At 37.3% G+C, this 24,299-nt stretch overlaps 1 protein-coding gene across 1 annotated transcript in view; it reads left to right on the top strand.

Moving 5' to 3' along the window:
- Window positions 1-24,299, top strand: part of p38b (p38b MAP kinase) — a 208,978-nt gene that overhangs the window by 26,095 nt on the left and 158,584 nt on the right. Inside the window, exons 2-3 of the mRNA XM_090390241.1 lie at window positions 17,674-17,803; window positions 21,224-21,282. Of these exons, the coding sequence (XP_090246367.1) occupies window positions 17,674-17,803; window positions 21,224-21,282 (189 nt within the window). The remainder of the gene's footprint in view (window positions 1-17,673; window positions 17,804-21,223; window positions 21,283-24,299) is intronic.

The raw sequence follows: 24,299 nt of genomic DNA, 5'->3' as shown, positions 1-24,299 counted from the left end.
AACTATATAAAATTTTGGAATTGGTGAAAGAAATGAAAGAGGAGAAAGACTTGTGGAATTTGCCGAATCTCAAGGATTATCAGTAATGAACACTTTTTTCAAGAAAAGGGTGAACAGAAAGTGGACATGGAAGAGCCCAAATGGATTAACAACTAATGAAATCGACTTCATCCTCACTAACAGAAGATATATCATGAATGATGTTACCGTCCTGAATAAGGTAAATGTTGGAAGTGATCACAGAATGGCAAGATGTACACTTGATATAGATGTAGGAAAGGAAAGGAAAAAACTGACTCGAGTAAATAATACAAAGGTCTTTGAGATAACAGAAAGAGGAGAAAAAGCTGTATGTACTGGAATTTAAGAACAAGTTTGAGCTTCTGCAGACTGCTCAGGACCAAGATATCGACGAGGAATATTACAACTTTCTGAAAGTGATAAAGCCCAAGAAACTTATAGGGGAAAAGAAATCCAAAGAAGAAAAATTAGTCAAGAAACACTTGTTATGATGAACCGAAGGCGACCAATGAAGAGCTAGATAAACACTGACAAGGAGAAAATTGAGTATACTGAGTTATGCAAAGCCATTAGAAAGAGACTCTGAGAGGACATAAGAAGATTTAACACACGAAAAGTAGAACAAGCATTAAGGGAAAACAAAGGACTTAAATGAGCAGCCATGAGCCGTAATACAGAAAGACAAATGATACTGAAACTGAAGAATAACAATGGTGTATTTATAAATAGCAGAGAAGGCATAATTCAAATACCAGAAGACTACTATAGAGAATTATACAAGGAGCGAGGGAATGATGCCAGCAGTGGGGAAGATGGATCGCAAATTAGCAACACATACAACATACCCGATATTCTTCCTGATGAGGTAGAACATGCATTGAAGAAATTGAAGAATCAGAAAGCCCCGGGGGAAGATGAAGCTACTGTAGAGTTGTTAAAATTGGGAGGAAGAGACATAACACAAAAACTGGCAAGGCTCCTCACAAAGTGCATTAGAAAAGGTGTGACGCCTAAGAAGCAGAATAATGCAATCATAGTTTTGGTGGATAAGAAAGGAGATAAATCAGAAATTGGAAATTACAGACCAATTAGCTTGCTATCCCACATCTACAAGTTGTTCACAAGGGTCATTACTAACAGATTAGAAAGAATACTTGATGAGAATCAACTGAAAGAGCAAGCTGGCTTTAGGACAGGATTCTCAACTATAGATCACCTTCACGTAATATCACAGCTAATGGAGAAAGCAAATGTATATAAAACACCATTATGCCTGGCATTTGTGGATTATGAAAAGTCATTTGACTCCATACAGCATAAGTCAATGTTTCGGGCACTGGAAAGAAAAGGCATAGATACCCCGTATATTATGATTTTGAAGAAAATATATGAGAACACTACCTCCTTTATTAGCATTAGCATTAGTAGAGGCATATGATGCAAGAAAGCAAGCTTATACAGCATCAGCCAAAAAAAAAAAAAAAAACCACACACCACTCCCATTTCACCCCTCCGTTCGTTCGAAATACCTGTCCAGTTGAGCTTTAAATTTGTTTAGGCTATCAACTTCAACAACAAGTGATGGAAGTCGGTTCCACCAACCAACCACCCGCTGGCCAAAGGCAAATTTCCGCACATCTATCCGACATCCGTCCTTCCTCAATTTGAATTTATGCCCTCTAAGGTGATTTTTCTGAGCAAGATGAAGAATCCCATTGGCATTGAGCATGCTCAAACCATTCAAAGCCTTATACACCTCTATCAGATCATCTCGCCGGTGCCTAGTCTCCAGACTCTGTAATCTGCAAAACTTAAGCCTTTCTTCATAAGAGCAACCCTTTGTTCCATTCACTAATCTTGTTTCCCTTCTCTGTACCCGTTCCAGCAGCTCTACATCCTTCTTGAAATGAGGCCTCCAGACCTGTATACAGTACTCAAGATGTGGCCTAACCATTGCCTTATACAAGGGAATAATCACCTCCTTATCCCTGCTAGAAAAATTCCTGTATATCATTGACAAGACACCATGAGCTACTCTTGCAGCTCGTCTGCACTGCTCAGAGAACTTCATATCTGCCTGCACAATTACCCCCAGGTCCTTTTCATTCTCCACCGCTGTCAGTGTAGTACCGCAGAGTTGATACGTTGCTCTGGGGTTACTGTTTCCCATATGTAGTACTTTACATTTGCCACCTCTCAGCCCATCTGTTCAACCTTTCCAGATCCTGTTGCAGCAGCATAGCGTCAGTAGTGTCCTTAACAACCCTGCCAACCTTTGTATCATCTGCAAACTTGGACATTAAACTTGATATCCCATCATCAATATCATTCATAAACACCGAAAACAACAACGGACCCAACACTGAACCCTGAGGAACTCCACTAATAACATTAGTCCACGTTGAGCAGTGTCCATTGATTACCACTCTCTGTCTTCTGCCACTCAACCATCCCCTTATCCATAGCAGCAATTTGCCTCCAATGCCACACTGCTCCAATTTGTGCAGCAGTCTTCCATGTGCAACAGTATCAAAAGCCTTTCTAAGATCCAAATATATAATATCAAAGTTATTCCCTGCATCCAGTTCTTTTGTGACTACATCATAGTATCCAATCAGATTGGTCAGGCAAGACCTGCCCTTAACAAAACCATGCTGCGTCTGAGCTATAACTGAATTCTTGTCTAGATGATCCTGCAGTGCTTCTTTAACCAGTGCCTCCATTAATTTTCCTGGAACCGAAGTTAAACTAACAGGTCTGTAATTACTTGTGTCAGCCTTTGATCCTCCTTTGTGAATTGGGGTTACATTTGCACATCTCCAGTCTATGGGTACCTCCCCTGAGTCCAAAGAAGCTCTCATAATTATGGCTAGGGGTTTGCTTACTTCCTTTGCTGCCTCCTTTAATATAACTGGATAGATCCCATCCACCCCAGGTGCCTTTTTTATGTCTATCCTCAACAATCTCTCCTCCACTTTCCTCTTAGTTATTACAAAATCATCCAGCTCACTGCCAATGTTTACTTTACCTACATCATTCTCCTTCCTGAATAACTCCTCATGCGTGAATGTAGATGCAAAATACTCGTTTAGATTGTTAGCCACCTGAGCAGGATCCTCAACTGTTGAACCATCAATATCCAGTGGACCAATCTGATTCATCCCTTTCCTTCTTGAGTTTAAATATGTAAAGAACTCTTTTCTGTTTTTCTTTGCATCCTTTGCCAAGGATTTTTCGTAGTCTGCCTTTGCCTGCCTAATCTCCTTTGTGACTTGGTTACAGACCAACTTATATCTATCATAGGCTTCCATGTCACCCATTAATTTGTATGTATCCCATGCATTTTGGGAATATTGTTCAAGAAATATTGTTCAAGGTTTAGGCCTAAACCTTGAACAATATTTCTTAGTTGGTATTTAAAGCCTGGTAGCCTCCAAGATTAGTTCCTTGAATGCTTCCCATTTTGAGTTTGCTGTTGTAACATCATCAGTTGGTCCCACTGTATAGAATTTAAATACTGTCTCAGACCATCATAATCGCCTTTACGAAAACAAAAACCCTTCCCTTTACCTCTGATGGTAGTTACCTCCTTGAGTAAATCCCACTTCAACACACTGTGATCACTGCCACCTAGTGGTTCATTTATCTGCAGATTCTTAATGCATGAAGAATCACTACTGATAATCAGATCAAGAGTATTGCTCCCTCTTGTTGCCTCATGAACATGCTGATGTAGAAAACAATCATCCAATAAATCCACAAAAGCCTTGCTAGTGTGCGAGTGACCAACCCACAAATTCCAGTCAATATCTGGGAAATTAAAATCCCCCATTATAAGACTCTCTGATTTACTGGCCCACTCTATTTCCCTGTACAATATCTTATTATACTCATCAGAGTCATTAGGCCTATAGCACACTCCTACTCTCAATTTTGATTTCCCTATGCTTATGTCACACCAAACTGACTCGACACTGCCCTGTCCATCGATGTCGACTGGCTTCACTTCCTTGGACTTTGTGTTTCTTAACTAATAGCATAACCCCTCCTCCCCTCCTGTCCTGTCTATCCTTTCTATACACATTGTATTCCCCAAATTCCAGTTCCGCATTACTTATATCTGTGTGACACCACGTCTCTGATATCCCAACAATATCTGCCTTTGATGTTTTGAGCAATACCTCAAATTCATCAAATTTATTTACCAAACTCCTAGCATTGGTGTACACGCAGGTATACATGCACCTGTTTCTATTCTTTGCTACCCTAACACAACCCATGTGTTTACTTGTACCGCAATGACTCCCAGCAGTCTCTGAAATATCCTGCATCTTGTTTTTCAGGCGTCTGCTCAAATCAATAGCAGTGCAAGAATCACTTCCAACTCTGCCAGTGGCTACTGTTAATCTATTAGTCCTTGTATCCCCCCCAACTAGCAGTTTTCCGACCCACCTAACACAGCCTCGACAGCATCAGCAAAAATTCTTGCACCCTTTCTATTTAAGTGTATCCCATCCCTGTAGAAGCAATCTCTCCTGTTAACAAGTACATTCCAGGCTGAAAAAAATTCTACCCCTTGAGCCTTGCACAATCCCTCCAGGGCCGAATTGATCGACAAGGCTCTCATCATATACTCCCTCCTATCGTGTCTGGGCACAATTGCAGACTCTTTCAAATTCAACCCTAATTCACGGCTTTTTTTCAACAGTGATCTGTACCTGCTAAGTAATTCCGCCGGTCTCCTACTCTTAATATCATTAGTGTGAACGTGTACAACTATATCACCTTTTGTGCCCTTAAAAGATGATATCCGCTCTACAACGTCATCAAACTTTGCCCCTGGCAGACATACCCTGGCCCTATTTCACCTATCCTTTTTACAAAGCATGTTCCCCGTTTCCCTGACAATAGAGTCACCAACAACTACTAGTTCCTGTGGGACCAGCGCATTCTGCCTAGGGGGCTGCCTCTGTGTTGCCTGATGAACAAGTGCAAGCTCTGGCGTTGATGTGGGCAGCTGAGAGCTTGATGGGCCCCTCAATTTATTTCCTTCGAGGGCATCCACCCTGTCCTTCAAGCTCTCATAAAGGCCCATAACAACGCTGAGTTGTCGCCTGATTTCCTTGCACTCCTTACATCGTGCACACACAAAGACATCCCCCTTGGCAGTATCATGTCCCGTACCCGACTGCTCCGCAAACATCAAGCAAACAGTGCATTTTAAAAGACTGTGATTCAGAGGGCAACTGCCCCCCTCAGTTCTCCCCTGAACCACAGCACTCCCATTAACTTGAGCCTTTTGCTTTGCTGCTCTGGTCAGAGTCATGATTCCGATTTAATTCAATAAAATTTCAAAACATAACTTAAATCCTTAAGTTATATCCCAAAACAGTTATGTTATATATATATATTTTTTTTTTCGGTATCTAGTGTTTTCTACGAGTTCCCTTTATATAACTTCCGTATCACGTTATGTATTAATTATTATGTATTAATATACATAATAATATACTATAGTTATGTATTGTATAGTTATGTATTAATTACATAATTACATACACTATAGTTATGTATTAATTATTTGTTACGATTAAGTCTTTATATATATATAGAGTTAAAAATACAATTTAATTGACAATAAAGTTTATCAAGATTAATAGATTTACTGATTAATTGACAATATTATATTATGCACTATACTACACTAAGCTTATGCTATTGTGTAAAAATGGCGGGAATTCTCGAACGGTACTTCTACAGACTCGTAAGTATTAGACTAGACAAAGACAGTAGGAAATTTGAAATCAAGAAAAGAGTTCGACAAGGAGACACAATATCTCCGAAGCTGTTTACTGCTGCCCTTGAGGAAGCTTTCAGATTAGACTGGTCACAGAAAGGAGTCAGTGTGAATGGAGAGTACCTAAACCATTTACGATTTGCAGATGACATTGTGGTCATAAGCCACAATCCCAAAGAATTAGAGGAAAATCTTAATCAGTTATGCAGAGTTAGTAAGGATTTTGGACTAAAGATGGATATGGCTAAAACAAAAGTAATGATGAACAAGTATGCCACAGAAAGGGAAATAATGATTGAAGGAGCAGAATTGAAAAGGTGGAGTCATATACTTATCTGGGACAAGTTATTAGCTGTAATAATTATAAATGGTTGGAAGTCAAGAGAAGAATAAATTTTGGATGGATAGCATTCAGGAAATATAGTCATATACTGAAGAGCAATATCCCAATTTGTCTGAAACGTAAAATAATGAACCAATGTATACTTCCCACCATGACTTATACAAGTGAAACTTGGGCACTCACCAAAAGAATGGAAGAGAAGCTGAGAACTACACAGCGAAGAATGGAATGAATTATATTGGAAAGACTGTTAGTTAAGAAGAGGAACACATGGATTAGGCAGCAAACTCAAGTAAAAGACATTCTTATAAAAACTAAAGAACTAAAATGGTCTTGGGCAGGACACATAGCTCGAAGACATGATGACAGATGGATTAAGAAAATAACAGAATGGTACCCAAGAGGAGCTAGAAGAAAACCTGGAAAACAACGGCGGAGATGGATAGATGAAATTCATGAGTTTGTGGGTAGTAAATGGATGGCCATTGCACAAAACAGAAGGAACTGGAAAGTTGCTGGAGAGGCCTTCATCCTGTAGTGGTTTGAAAATGGCTGATGATGATGAAAGTGCAAAATTGTGATCTTCACGTTTATAGCCTGTGGATAATATTCCTCCTATTTCCATTTATTAGAATTGCCATTTAATAGAATTAAAATTCAATTTGCAAACGTGATCACAATGACCGGTGTTTGCCACATATTGTATAATGAACCAGTCGTAAAGCAGGGGTCCACTATAGTTATATTTTATGAAAGCTTTTGATACTGTTGCACATAAAAGACTGCTGTATAAATTGAAGCAGTGTAGCATTAAGGTCAAGTTACTGCTATGGATAAAGGGATGGTTGAGTGAATGAAGACAAAGTGATTATCAATCGACTAATGTTATTAGTGGAGTCCCCCAGGTTCAGTGCTGGGCCCATTGTTGTTTTTTATATTCATTTATGATATTGATGAAGGTGTATTAGGCTTAATGTCTAAGTTTAAAGATGATACAAAGGTTGGCAGGCGAGTTAAATACACTAATGAGGGTGAACTACTGCAACAAGATCTAGAAAAATTGGGCAGATTGTATGAGAAATGACATTTAAAGTTTAACATTGACAAATGCATGGTATTGCATATGGGTAATTGTGATCCCAGATTAACATACCAACTGTGTGGTAATACACTCAGGGTAGTGGAAAATGAAAAAGACCTGGGGTTAATTGTGCAGCCAGATATCAGGTTCTCTGAGTAGTGCAGAGAAGCTGCCAGGAAAACTGATGGGGTTTTGTCATTGATATAGCAGAAAAACGGAGGCAATTATCCTATTGTACAAATCAGTGGTTAAGCCACATCTTGAGTACTGCATACAGGGCTGGACAACTTATTTTAGTAAGGATGTGGATCTCTTGGAGTGGGGGCAGAGAAGGGCAGCAAGATTGGTGAAGGGAATAGAAGGGTGCCCTTTTATTCCCTTCACCAAGAAAAAACCAAGAAAGGCTTCAGTTCTGCATATTGCAGCATCTGAAGACTAGGCACCTGAAAGGTGATTTGATTGAGGTGTTTAAGTGAATTGAGCCAGCTGTGCTGATGGAAATCCTTCCTCTTGCTCAGATTACACACACTTGAGGGAGCATATATTAAAATTGAGGAAGGTTGGTTGTAGGATAAATGTGCAGAAGCATTGCTTCAGCCAGTGGGGATTTGATCGTTGGAAGAAACTTCCATCTGTTGTTGTGGAAGTCAGTAGTTTGATTATAAATTCAAGAAAGAAATAGACAAATTATTGGAGAGGATAAACAGGTAATGTGGGAAAGTTAATAAAGTTTATAAGTTTTATAAGTTTGCTTTCTTGAGTTATTTGCCACTACTAATACCTTAATAAATCCAGCTTGCTAGTCCATAGGACACTAGCAAGAGAGATTTGTGATCTATCCTCTCGGTGACCTATTCATCAGTACCATACATTCCAGAGGTAATGAATTAATTTTTTTTCTTGGTTTGTGTTTATTATTTGTGTTTGTGTGATTAGTAAAAATTGTACCTCATCAAGGTCTCGATCTATTTTTGGCATAAAATTAACAAAATGTCAAATAAAGATTATAACATATATATGTTTTTTCCTTTTATTGCAAAACAAGAATTAAGTTGCATTAAATGTAATGCATGATTGGTTTTTTCAATGGCGTGTGTCAGATTTAGGGAACTTACAGAATTGTAATGCTAAAGTAATTATTGTGTGCAAAAAAAAATTATTCATTTAGGTTCAGATTACTTGCTTGCAGTCCATGAAAAGCATATATATTTTTGAAGATTACCTGGTTTGTTATGCGGCAATATTAATTACTATTAATATTATTATTATTATTAGCTACATGGTGCAAGGAAGCCTGAGGCTTATGCTGCGCCAGCCAAAAAAAATAAAAAATTCCCGAGTTACCCTGAGAGAGAGAGAGAGAGAGAGAGAGAGAGAGAGAGAGAGAGAGAGAGAGAGAGAGAGAGAGAGAGTCAAAAGTAGAAGGGAATCACCAAGAAAGAGAAGAATGATGATATCCAGCTCAGGACCCTGGATGTGCCAAGCCCATACTCACCAGATGTGAGCCCCTAGAAAATAAAATTTACTGTTTTTTTTTTTTTTTTTTTTCACATACTGTATTTTGTTGGCACAATTGCTGTTTTTCCCGTAGCCTCCTATTTTCTATAGGACTTTAGTCTTGTCAACTGCAATTTTGCCAATACAATACTTTTTCAGGAGCATATCTTGCTGTTGGCAAGGGACCCCCTGTAATTGGATAGATAATGTCCACCCCGGGTGCCTTATTTATTTTCAGTTTCTCTTTACTCTGTTATTACAAAATAATTTCGTTCATTTCTAGTTAGAATTAGGTGTACTTTTTGGTATTCCTATTTCTAAAAACTTCATTTGTGAATGCAAATGCAAAATATTTTTTCAGTTTGTCAGCAACCTGAGCAGAATCATCAGCATTTATGTCATCTATATCTAGTGAACCAGTGTCGTTCATCTCTTTCTTTTTAGTGTTAACATAAGGAAAGAATCTTTGCATTTTTGGCTAGAGAATTTCATAATCTGCTATAGCTTGCCTATTCCCTTAATAACCTATTTGCAGATTAGTTTATAGCTTATGGTTGGTGCATTATAGCCTAGGTTGCTGTTGCACCAGTAAACCCAAAATCAAATCAAGCAGATTAGTTTATACTTAATGTAGTCTCCTGTGTCCTTTAATAATTTATAATCATACTGCTTTTTTCTTGTCTATTACTAGTTTTATCAGATCATTTCTCATTCATTTTGGTGTAACCTTGAATGGTAACCGTTTCTATAAAACGCTTGATAGCTTCTACAATTTCTTCTCTGAATGCTTTCCATTTAGAATTTCTAGTTGTTAACATCAGTTGGTCTTGCTGAACAGAATTTAAAAGCTGTGTAAGACCACTATAGTTGCCTTTGTGAAAGCAAAATCCTTTCCTTTTAAAGCTGACCTTGGTTTTGTCTTCAAATAAATCACAAGTTAATGTTCTGATCACTCACACGTAATGGGTCTTTTACCTAAAGATTCCTAATGCATAAAGAGTTACTGCTGATAATCAGATCAAGCATATTACTTTCCCTTGTTACCTGTCTAACATGGTAGTGTATAAAACAGTCATTCAGTAAATCTGGAAGAATTTTGCTACTGCGTTAGTAATCATCCACAAATTCTAGTCACTTTTTAGGATAGTTAAAATTCTTCATTATAAGACACTTGCTTACTGGCTCACGCTGTTTGTTCATACAGTGGTTCATCATATTCATCACAATCATCTGACCTATAATATATTTATACTATTCATTCATTTTTGTTTTTTGTTTCCCCAGAGCTTAAGTCACACCAATGTGATTTAACGTTACACTGGCAATCCATGTCATCTGGCTGCACTGGCTTAAATTCTAGGTACTTTTTAACCAAGAGCAACTCTCACCTTCTCCCCCCCCTCCACTTCCCACGTGTGACCTTTCTGTAGGCATTGAACTCACTATATTTAAATTCTACAGTCCCCTGTTGGATTGGGACCTTGTTTCTGATATCCTTATATTCGGAAAATTTATTTTCTGTGCTCCCAGCATTAGTAGACCTGCAAGTACATTTGTGCCTGTTTTTACTTGTATTATCCTTAATGCAGCCCATATATTTCCTTGTTGTGCTAGGGCCCCAGCAGGCATTGTAATCCTCCACACCTTATTTTCTAGACTGCTCTGTGTCCCACTAGAAGTACTGCAAGAATCTGTTTTATTTCTGATTGTGGCTTCTGTTAACCTATTATAGTGTATTTAAACAAAGGTTTATACAGTTGAAGCTCTTTATAGTGACCCTCTGTTTAACGTTCCAACATGTTGTAACGTCCTATGTGGTTGTAAAATAGCGTGGAATGTAAAATAGCATTAACCTAATGCTATTTTACATTCATTATAGCAACATTGAAAACAGAAAGATTTCCTTATAACGACCATAAATTTCTACCTCTTAATCTGAATTTTTACTTTTTTTTTATTACAAAATTCGCATTTAAAAATGACAGAACGCCTTCAAATATATTGAAGTAATTGACGAGCTTGCAGCCTGACATTTCATTACATAGTTAGTGTATATGGGTATGGCTCTAAGAAAGCATATAGCTTTGCCAATTGCAGATAAAATTATGATTTTGCAAGCTGTAGATAATGGTGTGCATTCTAAGAATCACATCGCCAAACAGTTCGGCATTCCTAAGAGTACTCTGTTCACTATTCTGAAAGATTGAAAGTTTAAAGAAGTCTGCTATATTGGGTAGGATTCAAGCACAAAAGGCGAAGTATCCCGATTTTGAAAAGGTACTTTTGGATTAGCTAATGATAACACATGCAAAAAATGTTCTGTAAATGGTAATCTTTTAAAAGCTAAGGCTGAATTATTTGTGCATTGAATGGATATTGAGCAATTTAAAAGCTGAGATGAATGATTCCAGAAATTTAAGGCTTGTCATTGCCTGTCTTTCAAAAATGTGTGTGGCTAAAGTGCAGCCATGGACATTGACGCTACAAACGAATGGAAGAAAATGGTTTAAAAAATGTTTTGCTGACATATGACCACTATGACATCTTCGGTGCTGATGAAACTGGACTTTTTTTAAATTGCTGCTCTATAAAACACATTTAAAGGCGAGAAATGTAGTGGTGGGTTAAAGGCCAAACAATGGATTACCGTTCTCCTAGCAGCAAACACATCTGGTACAGACAAGCCCCTTCTTTTGATCATTGGTAAATCCCAGAAGCCTCAATGCTTTAAAGGTTTGAAGACCACCAAATATGTATCAGGCAAACCAACAGGCATGGATGACATCACAAATCTACAACAAATAGATCAGAGACTTAGATCACAGGATGAGTGAGAAGAATAGAAAAATTTTGCTGTTTGTGGATAACTGCACCCCTCAGTGTCAAGTAAATGACCTACGTGCAATCACTGTTGACTACCTACCGCCAAATATGACGTCAGTTCTTCAGCCAATTGATCAAGGTGTAATCCAGTGTTTAAAGAAAAACTACCAAAGAATGCTATTAAACAAAATTGTGCTGCTTTGAAAGCAAAATTCAATGTGAAATCAACATCCACATGGGATGAAGTTAAAGAAAAAGTGATTGCCAACTGTATAAACATGCTGGAGATTTACTACCTTGAATGTTGCAATGTGTGAAGTTTTACATGCTTCTTCCTCTAGTAATTGTGAAGAACCATCCGATAATAGGTAATAAATATTTGAGCATGTGCTTCATCATCTAAACTTAGAGGAAAACTTAAGCTTCAAAGATTACGCAGAAGTGGATGCAGACATTGAATGTTTCGGGATATGCACGAATGAAGAGGAACTCATTGCAGACATAATGGAATCTTCTAAAATTTGTAGTAATGAAGATGAGGAACCTACTGTGGTTGAACAAGAAGTTTCAGTGAAAGATGCTCCTCAAGGATTAGAACTTATGTTGATTTTTTTTTTTTTTTCTAGTGGCGAAAGTGAAATAACTGCTTTACGTACCTTCATAATTCTCTTTTAAAACGTGCTATACCATTGAAACAACATGTTTTGATGGATTATTTTGAAGTAATTTTAAAGTATGAAATTATTTTCAAGTATGAAACAATTCTCTTGTTAGGCCTTGATAGGTATATAGCCTATGTAGTGAAATTTCCAATTTAATTCTAATCTTACTGCACTCTACATTCAGTGCAAAATTTACAATCATAATTTTCTTGTGTAATTCTGTAGTAAATATTATAAATAAGATTATACTATATTGTATTAGTAGAATTACATTAAATGTTCAAGCTTTTACTTGTTTTGTTGCTGATTTTATGAATGATCGATATAACAGCCATTTTTCTCATTCCTCTACAGGGTCATTATATAGTGCACTGACTGTACCATTTTAGGTGTGAATATGTTCCACTTTTTGCTTCAAGGTTAAGTCAGGTCCGGTTCTCTGAAGTCAACCAATAGGTTTAAGACTTATGCAGATAGCTTTCAGACAGAACACATTTCAAACTACAAGAAACGTGGAATTGGTTAATAAATGTTTATGCCACTCCTCCCATATACTTATATAAAAAATATATTCTGTATTTACACTGCATGTATTCCAAGGTTAGAGTTAATTGGAAAAGCTGTTAGTTTCACAGTTACACCTAATAATGAACATTCATTATTAAGATTTTAAATGCTTGGTAATTTTTACTTCCACAAATATATAGCCACCTACCTATTTATCAATAACTGAAGAATAAAAACTAAAATCACTAGTGATTTTGAAATGCAATCACCAGCTATTTTGTTGCTTTGTGGAGATAGGGGAAGTAATAACTTCACTATATAAAGCAAATTTTAAGACAGCACTCAGAATCCTGTGTTTGGGCATGAGTCCACTTTAACAAAAAAAAAAAAAAAAAGAAAATAAAAGAAAAAAGACATTCAGCTTCTTGGAAAGATCCAAAGAGGACAAAATGTTCTGATGCGATTGTCACTAAGGCACCTGTATGAGGAGACTTCAAATATATGAACCATACAGCCTTGGTAGCTAGATCATTTAGTTAAGGGCTCAATCATAAATAATCATTCTCAATCGTTTATAAAGCTTGTTGAGAGGGCAGTGAAATGAATGCAAGTGAAATTTTTACAATATTAAATTATGATAGAACTAGGGGACATAAATCCAAACTTAGAGAAAAGAGTTACAGACTGGATTATAGGAAATTGGCCTTTAGTCAACAAATTATTATATATAGGCTAGGGGCATCCAACCTTTTTAAGATAGGGCCAAAACAGATCAACTGCTGTACTTATATATTTACTTATGTTTACGGGCCACATGGGCTGTTGTAATAAGTGGCTTGCAGACTACATGATGACCAGCTCCTTACCACTAATTATGTATTTTTCGAAATAGAATTTAATTTTTGTTATCTACATTTGTATTTGCATTTTTTTTTCATTTAATAATTGAATACAAAACTCGACCAATTATTGTAATGTGTTTATAATAATGTTGCTAAATCTGAGGAAGATACACGGAGCATGAGAAAGCAGTAGAGAAATATTTAACATTAATAAAAACAAATATTTTTAAAAGTCAGTGTAAAGCAATGTCTTGCAACATGCTAGTTTTAAATTTGGGGAACAAAACTTTAGGGGTGGCCATGTGCTGCATGCAGGCTGTAGGTTGAACACCCCTAATATAGACCCCCCCCAAGGTTTTTATTGGGGTTTTTACTGCACCAGCCAGTATTTGATTGGCGAATTAAAAACCTGACTTCTTACCCACCGACTAATATTAATACCAATAGTAATAATGACATCAATTAACTGGCTGAGCATTCACTTTTGTGACCATGGCTTTGTGTACTACAGTTGTCATTGAAATCCATCTTACTGTAATTCTCTGCTTATTAATCATTGGCACCTCCGTAGCCAGGTGGGAAGGAGCAGCAGTGCGTAGCACACGCTTCTTGATTAGACCGGGGTTCGAGCCCGTCACCACCAAATACGGAGGATGCGGAAAGGTCAGGGAATGACCACCACATATCCCGGAGCAATATGGCCTTAGTTGCTAATGCTCCTAAAAACCAAATAACAAACAACAACAAACATCTGCTTGTTAATCAATCTGACAGGCTCTTCTATATGCCTCTGGACTTTTCCTGAGTGTTTTTACCTCAGCTATTGTGGCAGTTTTGTTTGGCAACATGTTTAATCATTCAGAGGCCTCTTTATTAAAATGTATGTTAGCTGCTTTACAGTTCAGTTTTCGCATCTTTTGTTTTTCACTTAAATATGATACCCTATAGTGTGTGTATGTGTGTGGTCCACAAACATCAGAACCTTCAAAATTCACCTAACACCAAGTCCTGCAATTTGATACCTAATTATTTGTGTGAATTTGTAGTTGATGATGTAGTCTGTACTTGTTAACAGGAGAGATTACTTCTACTGGGATGCAATTTTTTTTTTTTTTTTTTTATGAAAACCCCAAACACGAAAGGTATCAAAATCTATAGTACTTAGTACCATGCATGGGTTGAAGGAGAAGTATAGGGGAGGGGGGTGCCGGAAACGTTGCTCTAGAGACTAAACATGGGTTTAACCACTTCAAGCCTCCAATAAGCAAAGTGGTGGTATTTCACCGGTTGATGAAAGTCATCTACCACCTTAAATAGAAAGGGTGCAAGAATATTTCCTGATGCTATCAAGGCAATGTTAGGTGGGTTGGAAAATTGCTACCTTGGGGGGGGATTCACAGACTAATAGATTAACAATAACTGCAGGAAGAGGGTGGAAGTGATTCTTGCACTGCTTCTATTGGAATGAGCAGCAGCCTGGAAAGCAAGTTGCTGGTGATTTAAAGAACTGTTGGGAGTCATAATGAAACAAGTAAATACATGAGCTATGTTAGGATAACTAACAGTAAGAACCGATGCATGTATACTTGCATTTACACCAATGCTAGAAGTATAGTAAATAAATTTGATAAATTTGAAGGCTCATCAAGACATCAAAGGTGGATATTGGTTGGGATATCAGAGATGTAGTATCACACAGATATAAGGAATACAGAATTGGAATTTGGCGAGTGCAATGTGTACAGAAAGGATAGGGAGGGAGAGACGTTATGCTGTAGTTAAGAAATGCAAAATCTAAGGCAGTGCATCCATTTGACATTAGGGGACAGTGCAATGTTGAGTCAGTTTGGTGCTAAATAAGCACTGGGAAAGCAAAAATGATGGTAGGAGTGTGTTCTGGCCTAATGACTCTGATAAGTACAAGGAACAACCAAACAGAGAAATAGTGGGTCAGTAAATCAGAGGTGCCTCCGTAGCCAGGTGGGCAGAAGCAGCAGTGCGTAGCACATGCTTCTTGATTAGACTGGGGTTCGAGCCCGTTACCACCAAATATGGAGGATGCGGGAAAGGGCAGGGAGTGATCACCGCATATCCCTGGAGCAATATGGCCTTAGTTGATAATGCTCCTAAAACAAAAAAATAAAAAAATAAAAATAACAAACAAACAGCAGTAAATCAGAATGTCTTATAATGGGGAATTTTAGCTTATAGATTACAGACCTGTTAGTTTAACTTCTGTTCAGAGGAAAATAAGGGAGTCACTGGTTAAAAAAGAATTGCAGGATCATTTAGACAAGACTGCAATAATAATTCAGACTCAGCATCGGTTTGTTAAGGGGAAGTCTTGTCTGACCAATTTGATTGGATAATATGATGTGGTCACAAAGGAATTGGATGTAAAAAATAATTTTGATATCATATACTTGGATTTCAGAAAAGCTTTTGATACTGTTGATCATGGAAGACTATTGTACAAATTGGAGTACTATGTCATTAAGGGCAAGTTGCTACAATGGATAAAAGGATGGTTGAGTGGGAGAAAAGACAAGAATGGTAATCAACGGACACTGCTCTTTGTGGTCTGATGTTATTAGCGGAGTCTACCAGGGTTCAGTGCTGGGCCCATTGTTGTTTTGTTTATTTATCAATGATATTGATGAAGGTATATCAGGTTTTCCAATGATACAAAGGTTGGTAGGGTTGTTAATGACAGTATGCTACTGCAACTGGGTCTAGAAAAGTTGGCAGATGGGTTGAGAAGTGACAACTGAAGTTTAATATTGACAAGTGCAAAGTACTGTGTATGGGTATTTGTAACCTCAGAGAAATGTACCAAGTGTGTGGTACTACACTCAGGATAGTGGAGAATGAAAAAAACCTGCGGGTAATTGTTGAAGTCAGATATGAAGTTTTCTGAACACTGAATACAGGATGCAAGAGTAGTTCATGGGGTATTGTCAATAATATACTGGAATTTTGCTAGCATGGATAAGGAGGTGATTATCTTCTTGTATAAGGCAATGGTCAGAACACACCTTGGGTACTGCAAACAGGTCTGGAGGCCTCATTTTAGGAAGCATGTAGAGTTGCTAGAATGAGTATAACGAAGGGTAACAAGATTGGTGAGGGGAACAAAGGGGTGCTCTTACCAAGAAAGGCTTAAGTTCTGCAAATTGCATCATATGGAGATTAAGCACCTGCGAGGTGACCTGATTGAGGTCAAGGCCTTGAATGGTTTGAGCAGGCTCAATGCTGACAGGATTCTTCCTCTTGCCAAGATTACGAACCTGAGGGGGCGTAAACTCAAATTGGGGAAAGACAGTTGTAGAATAGATGTGTGGAAATTAGCCTTTATCCAGTGGATAGTTCATTGTTGGAACAAACTTCCATCTATCATTGTGGAATTTGGCAGCTTAAGTAAATTCAAGGAAGAACTGGACAAACTTTTTGGGGCAAATGAATGGTTGAAATAAGTTTTTTTTTTTTTTTTTTTTAATTTTATTTTAATGTTTTTGCTGATGCTGTATAACTTTGCTTTCTTGCATCATATACCTCTTCTAATGCTAATTTCCTGTGGCATTGTGCTTGAAACTGAACAAGACATTTTACAGTTCAGGTTGTATCCATGTACTTCTATAATACCCTTAACGTAATTGGCATAGCTGCTGTTTTACCTAATGTGTGTGTGTATCGTATGTTGTCCCAGTACCTTTGAAAACATAAATGTGTATATTGAAAATCTGTTTTAGTACTGAGTTATAGTATATATTGCTGATTCAGATCATAATTAATTGTGGACATTCACATCACCTATGATTAATTGTTGATTAGTAGAACTTTTGAATTTATTACATACATTTGCATACTCAACTGACATGGTCACTGAAACTCAAAAAGGTTTCCTTTTAACTAGGAATTAAAATATGGCTTTTTGTAGGTTTTTATGTGAATTTCTATATAAAATTGGTATCATTGTGAGTGATCTTCAGATCACTCACAAAATGTAAATGTGTAATGTGTAAATGACATTACGCTGTATTTTGTAGTAATGCTGTTTTGTATAAATATTTTATATATATTATCCACCCCATCTTCTCCAGTTCAGCACAGGATAGTGAACGAAATATGAAAGTAGCAATCAAGAAACTTGCTAGACCATTCCAGTCTGCAATACATGCCAAAAGAACATATAGAGAATTAAGGCTTCTAAAGCATATGAATCATGAAAATGTAAGTTGTGTTTTTTTTTTTTTATGAATTATTTCCTAATTTCTTTGTGGAGATTTAGCTTTTAAAAATTAGTAATAAATTAGTGAAAGCCAGTTGTATAGCAAAGAAGCGATCTTAATATTTTCTAGAGTATGTATTATATATACCTCTTTCTCATGTGGGCCTTGAGGAGTATGTACATACGAGGTGCTACCCGAAAGTTCCCAAAATGTATTTATAAAATAAATTAGACTCACCCTGGGTTTTATTTGTCACCGATCCCAGTGATTTGAATGCATCCTGAAAGTCCTTCTTCATAGTGTTCAGCACCGCCTGTGATTCGGTTTGGATATCCTCTGTGCTGTCAAATCTTTGACCCTTCAGCTTGATTTTCATTCTTAGGAAGAGGAAGAAGTTGCAGGATGACTAGGTCTGGTGAATAGGGGGGACGATTGTCATGTTGAATACCAAAAACTGCATTTCAGCGAGAGATGTGTGGGCCAGCACATTGTCATGAAGGACCCAGTTCTTTGTGCGCCACTTCTCTGGATGTTTCTTCCTGGCGGCTTCCCTTAACTGCCTCAGGATGTTGCAATAGAACTTTGTTTACGGTCTTAACCAGAGGGACAAATTCCTTATGGATAATCCTTTAATGTCCAAAAAACAGATCAGCACGGACTTCACATTGCTCCTCACTTGTTGGGCTTTCTTTGGTCAGGGTGAAGATGGGTTCTTCCACTGGGATGATGATTTTTGCTTGGTTTCTGGGTCATACCCATATACCTAACTCTCGTCACCAGTGACAACCGTGGAAAGGAAATTTTGATCACTCCTGGCCCATTCTTGAAGATCTCTGCTAACTTCCATGCCATACTGCATTTGTTCTTCACTCAGTAACTGTGGCACGAACTTGGCCGCAGTCCTTTTCATGTTCAGCTCGTCTGACAAAATCCGCTGACACGTGCCATACAATAGTCCTACAGTGTCACAAATGTCGTGGATGGTCCACCTGCAGTCTTCAGGCATTGCCGCCTGAACTTTTGCGACATTTTCTATGGTGCTCTATGATGGATGCCCAGAGCGATCATCATCATGAACCGACATTAGACCATTTTTTAAACTGTTAAACCAGTAGTAGGTCTCAACCGACCTAAAGCATTGTCACCAAAAGTTTGTTTCAACTTCTTATGGGTTTCTGCTGCTGTATCGTTTAGAAAGAAACAAAACTTGATGCAAGGACGTTGCTCTCTCACATCGCAACAATCACAAACTACACGAAACACACCGCCTAAAAACTGTGCATAAATATTCACTTACTTTATCCAGCCTGATGCCACTTGGCACACTGATTCACAAAGGATACATGCAGTGTTACCTAGCACCACAAGTCCATACCACAAGTAATTCCTGCGCAACATTCAAATTTCGGGAACATTTAGATAGCACCTCGTATATTTATGTTTTTTTAATGTTGTTTCAAGTACATTTCCCATGCATCTTTCTTCACTGCTACTAAAGCCATCAGTTTTTTTGACTTTCATTTTTTTATTTTAACAAATAATACTTCTTTATTACTTTAAAAAGTAATAACTTCTTATGGAAACAGAAACATTCCTTTTTCCTTTGATATTACTGATTTCTCTAATGCATATTAACAAACTTTGATCACTGCTTGTCAGTGGTTCCTTTATTTGAAGATTCTTAATATATCTAATAAATCCTTACTGGTAATCAGTTTAAGAATATTTTTTTTTTTTTTTTTACATTTAATAAATAAATAAATATTAAAATCCTCCAATTATTATGTAATACTAATAATATTGATAAATTCTGAGGAAGATGCATAAACAATGAGAAAGCAATATAGAAAAATCAAATATATTAAAAATGAATAGGTGAAACTATATTTTGTGAAACACTAGTTTTAAACTCTGGATGCATAACACTTGAAGGCTGCATACATGGCCGTGGGCTGCATGCAGCCTGTAGGTTGGACATCCTGATTTAGAAGGAAAGAAATTAAGGTTGTGAATTGTAAGGTGAAAAATGTACTCCTAAAGTGGTATCAATGTCACCTAGATTTCTTCAAAACTGGAATATGAAAATCCCCAGAATCCTGGAAACAACACCGACACAACAACGGAAACAAAACGGTACAGAGGGACTTTATTCAAAAATGGCAACATGCTAGGTGTTGAAAACACCTAGCATGTTGCCATTTTATTCAAACTTTATTCAAAAATAGCAACTGCTAGGTGTCTCCCCAGAGCATCCCACATGTGTTTGATGGGATTTAGATTGGTGGAACAGGCAGGCCAATCTATACGAACAATGTCCTCACTTTCCAAAAGCATATCAACAGTTGCAGTGCGATGGGGTGTGGCATTATCATCCATAAACACAAACTCGGGGCAATGGCACCTCGGAATAGACACAGATGGGGAAGGATTATCTCAGTACAGTAGCGTGCACCGGTTACAGTACTGCCTTCCAGTATCTGGAGTTGTGTACATCCATCCAAGATAACGCCACCCCAGACGAGAACACCTCGACTGCCATATCAATCCCTTTCAGTGATGTTTGCGGGGTGATACCATGTGGCAACCTCTCGCCAGATTAGCTGATGTCCAGAATCACTGCTGAGACTGAATCTACTCTCATCAGTAAAGAGTACCTTACCCCATTACGCTGCTGTCCAGTCCTTGTGTTCGATGCACCACTGTAAATGGTGTCTCCGATGGACAGGTGTTAAAGGCACACAGTGTACTGGCCGTCGGGCAAACAATCAACTTTTGTGAAATCACCTGGCCACAGTAAACCGTGATATCCTGTGTTCCTGTGTAGCTGGTTTGCAATGGTTCTTGCTGTCTGGTGTCGATCCCTCTTGTCCTGTAGGAGTATATAGCGGTCAACATTGGGCGTATATAAGAGTATATAGTGGTCAACATTTTCATGGATGACCACCACTGGCCCTTCAAACAGCTGTACCTGTCATTCTGAAGGCCGACCATGCATGTGAGACGATGCTATGGGCAATGCCGAACTCTGCAGTCACACTTCTAGCACTTCGACCTTCTTCGAGCTTCCCAATTATTCGACCCCAGGTAAAGTCATCCAGATGGTGTCTACTGGCCATTTCGTTGTCTGTAGCACTGTATGAAACCAATCGAACATCTGTAACAATCATGTTCACAATTTGGTAATTTGCACATAACTGCTGAACTGCTGCTTTTATCTTATTATGTGAGCCCTGATTCAAATTTTTGCGTGTGTACCAGCTTTCTACTGAATGGCCATAGTTATGCAAATCGCCACAGGCTGTTTCGTTTGATTTTGTGGTTGTAACCTGTAGAAATAGTGTTGGTCCTTAAGTTTTGCACACCAGTGTATATAAAATATTTTTTCCACATGCTTCAAATCTAATAAAAGTTTGAATTTCAGGTAATTGGTCTTTTAGATGTATTCACGCCCTCCACAAATTTAGATGATTTCCAAGATGTGTAAGTATTGATTTATTCACATATGTCATTTTGTTTTATATTAGTTTAAATTATATTAAATTTATTTATAAATGCTCCTAATGGAGAAAAAAAAATGTGCTAACATTATACTTGGTTTATTTTATGCCATTTATGTTTTATTTAAGTATTAGTTTTTTAGATTATTCTAGAAAACAGCTTTATTATCAGAATTTTGATCTTTATTTAAGTTTACTATTTTAATTATAAAATTATAATCAAAATAGTAATCTTAAAAAATGACTATGCGTACTATAATAAATAAATAAATAAATAAATAAATTTTCTGTTTATACTCTGGCACGACAACCAAGTCAGTAGAGTTTACAATAAATCGTCAATACAAATATTTATCGTATTCAGTAGTCACTGGCTTGAACCCCGGTTTACTCAACGAATGCGTGCTATGCACTCTCGCTCTTGACCACTCGGTTACGTCAGGCCTATATATGTATAGGGCAAAAGCATCAATAATACATAGCCAAATCTGAATGAACAGAATATTAGCAAAGCGGCATCGTTTTAAGTTATATTTCGTATTGTGAATACCTTCACAACAAGTTGCCATGATATTGCTCTACTTCAAATAAGTAACGCTTCACCTGAGGAGAAGACTAATGTTACTTATTCTCAGATGGATACCACCACCACCCAGACGGCACCGTTTCAGGGCTATTTGGCCCTTCTTCAGTGGGTGGGTGGGTAGGTACTCGAGTGATGCAATGATGGCAAAACAGTTATGAAGTATAACTCCACAATATGAGAGATGCCTGATGGTGTATGATGTATTTAGACTATAAATCTTGAGGCTTACGCCCTAAGCACTTGATGTATTTAGACTATAAAGCTTGAGGCTTACGCCCTAAATGCTTGATGGTTTTTTTTTTTTTTTTTTGGTAGTTGTTGGCACAATGGCTTCTGTGGCCATAATGCACCTCCCAAGGTTTTTGCAGTACTTTGATCCAAGCCAGAGGTGGGATTCGAACCCGCAACCTTTGGGTTGCCAGGCACTTTGCCCACCCAGCTAGCCAGGTCGGCAAATGCTTGATGTATTTAGACTATAAAGCTTGAGGCATACGCCCTAAATGCGTGATGTATTTAGACTATAAAGCTTGAGGCTTACGCCCTAAATGCTTTATATGTCATACACCATCAGGCATCTCTCATATTGTGGAGTTATACTTCATAACTGTTTTGCCATCATTACATCACTCAGGTACCTATCCACCCACCGAAGAAGGGCCAAATAGCCCTGAAACAGTGCCATCTGAGAATAAGTAACATTAGTCTTCTCCTCAGGTGAAACGTTACTTATTCGAAGTAGTGCAATATCATGGCAACTCGTTGTGAAGGTATTCACAATATGAGATATAACTTAAAACGCTGCTTTGCTAATATTCTGTTCATTCAGATTTGGCTATGTATTATTGATGCTTTTGCACTATACTTATACATAGTCTAGACTTTTCCATAGCTTATGGCTTACACTCTAAACGCTTTTTAGCGTACTATAATAGCAAACTGTCAATGAAAATTTTTACCTGATTTACATAATTGACATCAAGCATTCTGGAATGAATTTATTTCCTTCCTCCAGTGATTGTAAATTTAAAGTTAATGAAGTAGCTGTGCTAAATTAGCTAATAAGCTATGTAGTACCTAAATGACAAATGGTGGCTACTGCCCTAATGGTGGAAAATATAAATTAGGCAAAAATTTTCATTAAAATTATGTTATTTTTAATGCACTGAAAATTAGTCAATTTTGAAAGTTCAATATACCTGTTGTTAATGTTCTTTGGCCATCAGGTTAAGAATAGTCATCATCATGAGGTTCATTCACTGGTCACATGACAGTCACAAAAGTCACAAAATAAATATTAGTGAATACCATCCTTTGATAATACTAACCCAGTTGATAACTGTTTTCCCATGATCAACTTATTGAAATTACCAGCTTCATTGTGATAGTTGAAAATGTTAATTCCAAATAGCAGTTCTATTATGTTAATAATTGGTCTTTTAGATGTGTTCACTGTCTCCTCAAATTTAGATGATTTCCATGATGTGCAGGTGTTGATTTTTTTTCACTTCTTGAAAGGGTTAGAAGATAGGCAACTCACTTGCTTAGAATCACAAAAGGTATGGGGAAATACTTTGAATAAGCGAACCAAAGAGCTTAGCAAGACACCTTAGTGGGGGTCTTGCTAAGATTAACCAAGATTAAATTTTTGCTGTTATAAATGATTCCAAAACTAGGGGTAGTAAATTAAAATTGTGAGGAAAAAGATTTAGTCTGGATTGTCATAAGTTTCAGTGCTTCGAGTTAATTACTGGAATAATTATCTTTGTGATTAGATGAGGCTGATTTTGGAGAAATCCAAAGGTCAGCTGGATAGTTACCTATATGAGGGGAAACATGGGTATTTTATTTTATTTGTATTTTTTCTTTTTATTTAATTATTTTATTTTTTGACTAGGGCATCAGCGCTTGTGGCTTCCTTGCACAATACATTTAATAATAATAGAAAGTCTGGTGTCAGCAGGTACTAATTTCAAACACCTCAAAGTTGACACTTTTATTCACAGAAATGTGTAGCCTTAATTAAAAATAAACTTGCTTAACTGGTAATAGTATTTGTATTGGCAAATGATGCAAGGAAGCAAGCTTATATAGCATCAGCCAAAAGAAAAAAAAAACAAAAAAACCCATCATCTGTCTGTCTCCCTAATAATTTATTAAATCATTCCTATTGAAACTACCCACTTCTGCAACCAACCTTCAGTTTAAATTTATGTCCCTTGTATGTATCATCAAAGGTGTAAGGATGCCATCAGCATTTTGTATACTCAGTCCATTTTTTTAAATTTTTTTATGTCCAGTTTGTGATTCATGTTTTTCAAATATGTGTATGTGTTATGTTTTTGAAATATAGTCCTACCAGATATATTGACGATGTAGTCTTCAAAGCCATTGTCAGATGACCTCTCATCTTTTGT

Source organism: Mastigoproctus giganteus, chromosome 2 (genome assembly GCF_048544385.1).
Source record: "Mastigoproctus giganteus isolate SK-2022 chromosome 2, ASM4854438v1, whole genome shotgun sequence".
Classification (NCBI taxonomy): domain Eukaryota; kingdom Metazoa; phylum Arthropoda; class Arachnida; order Uropygi; family Thelyphonidae; genus Mastigoproctus; species Mastigoproctus giganteus.
The sequence above is the reverse complement of the archived record's forward strand: the minus strand, read 5'-3'. Positions and strand labels throughout refer to the sequence as shown.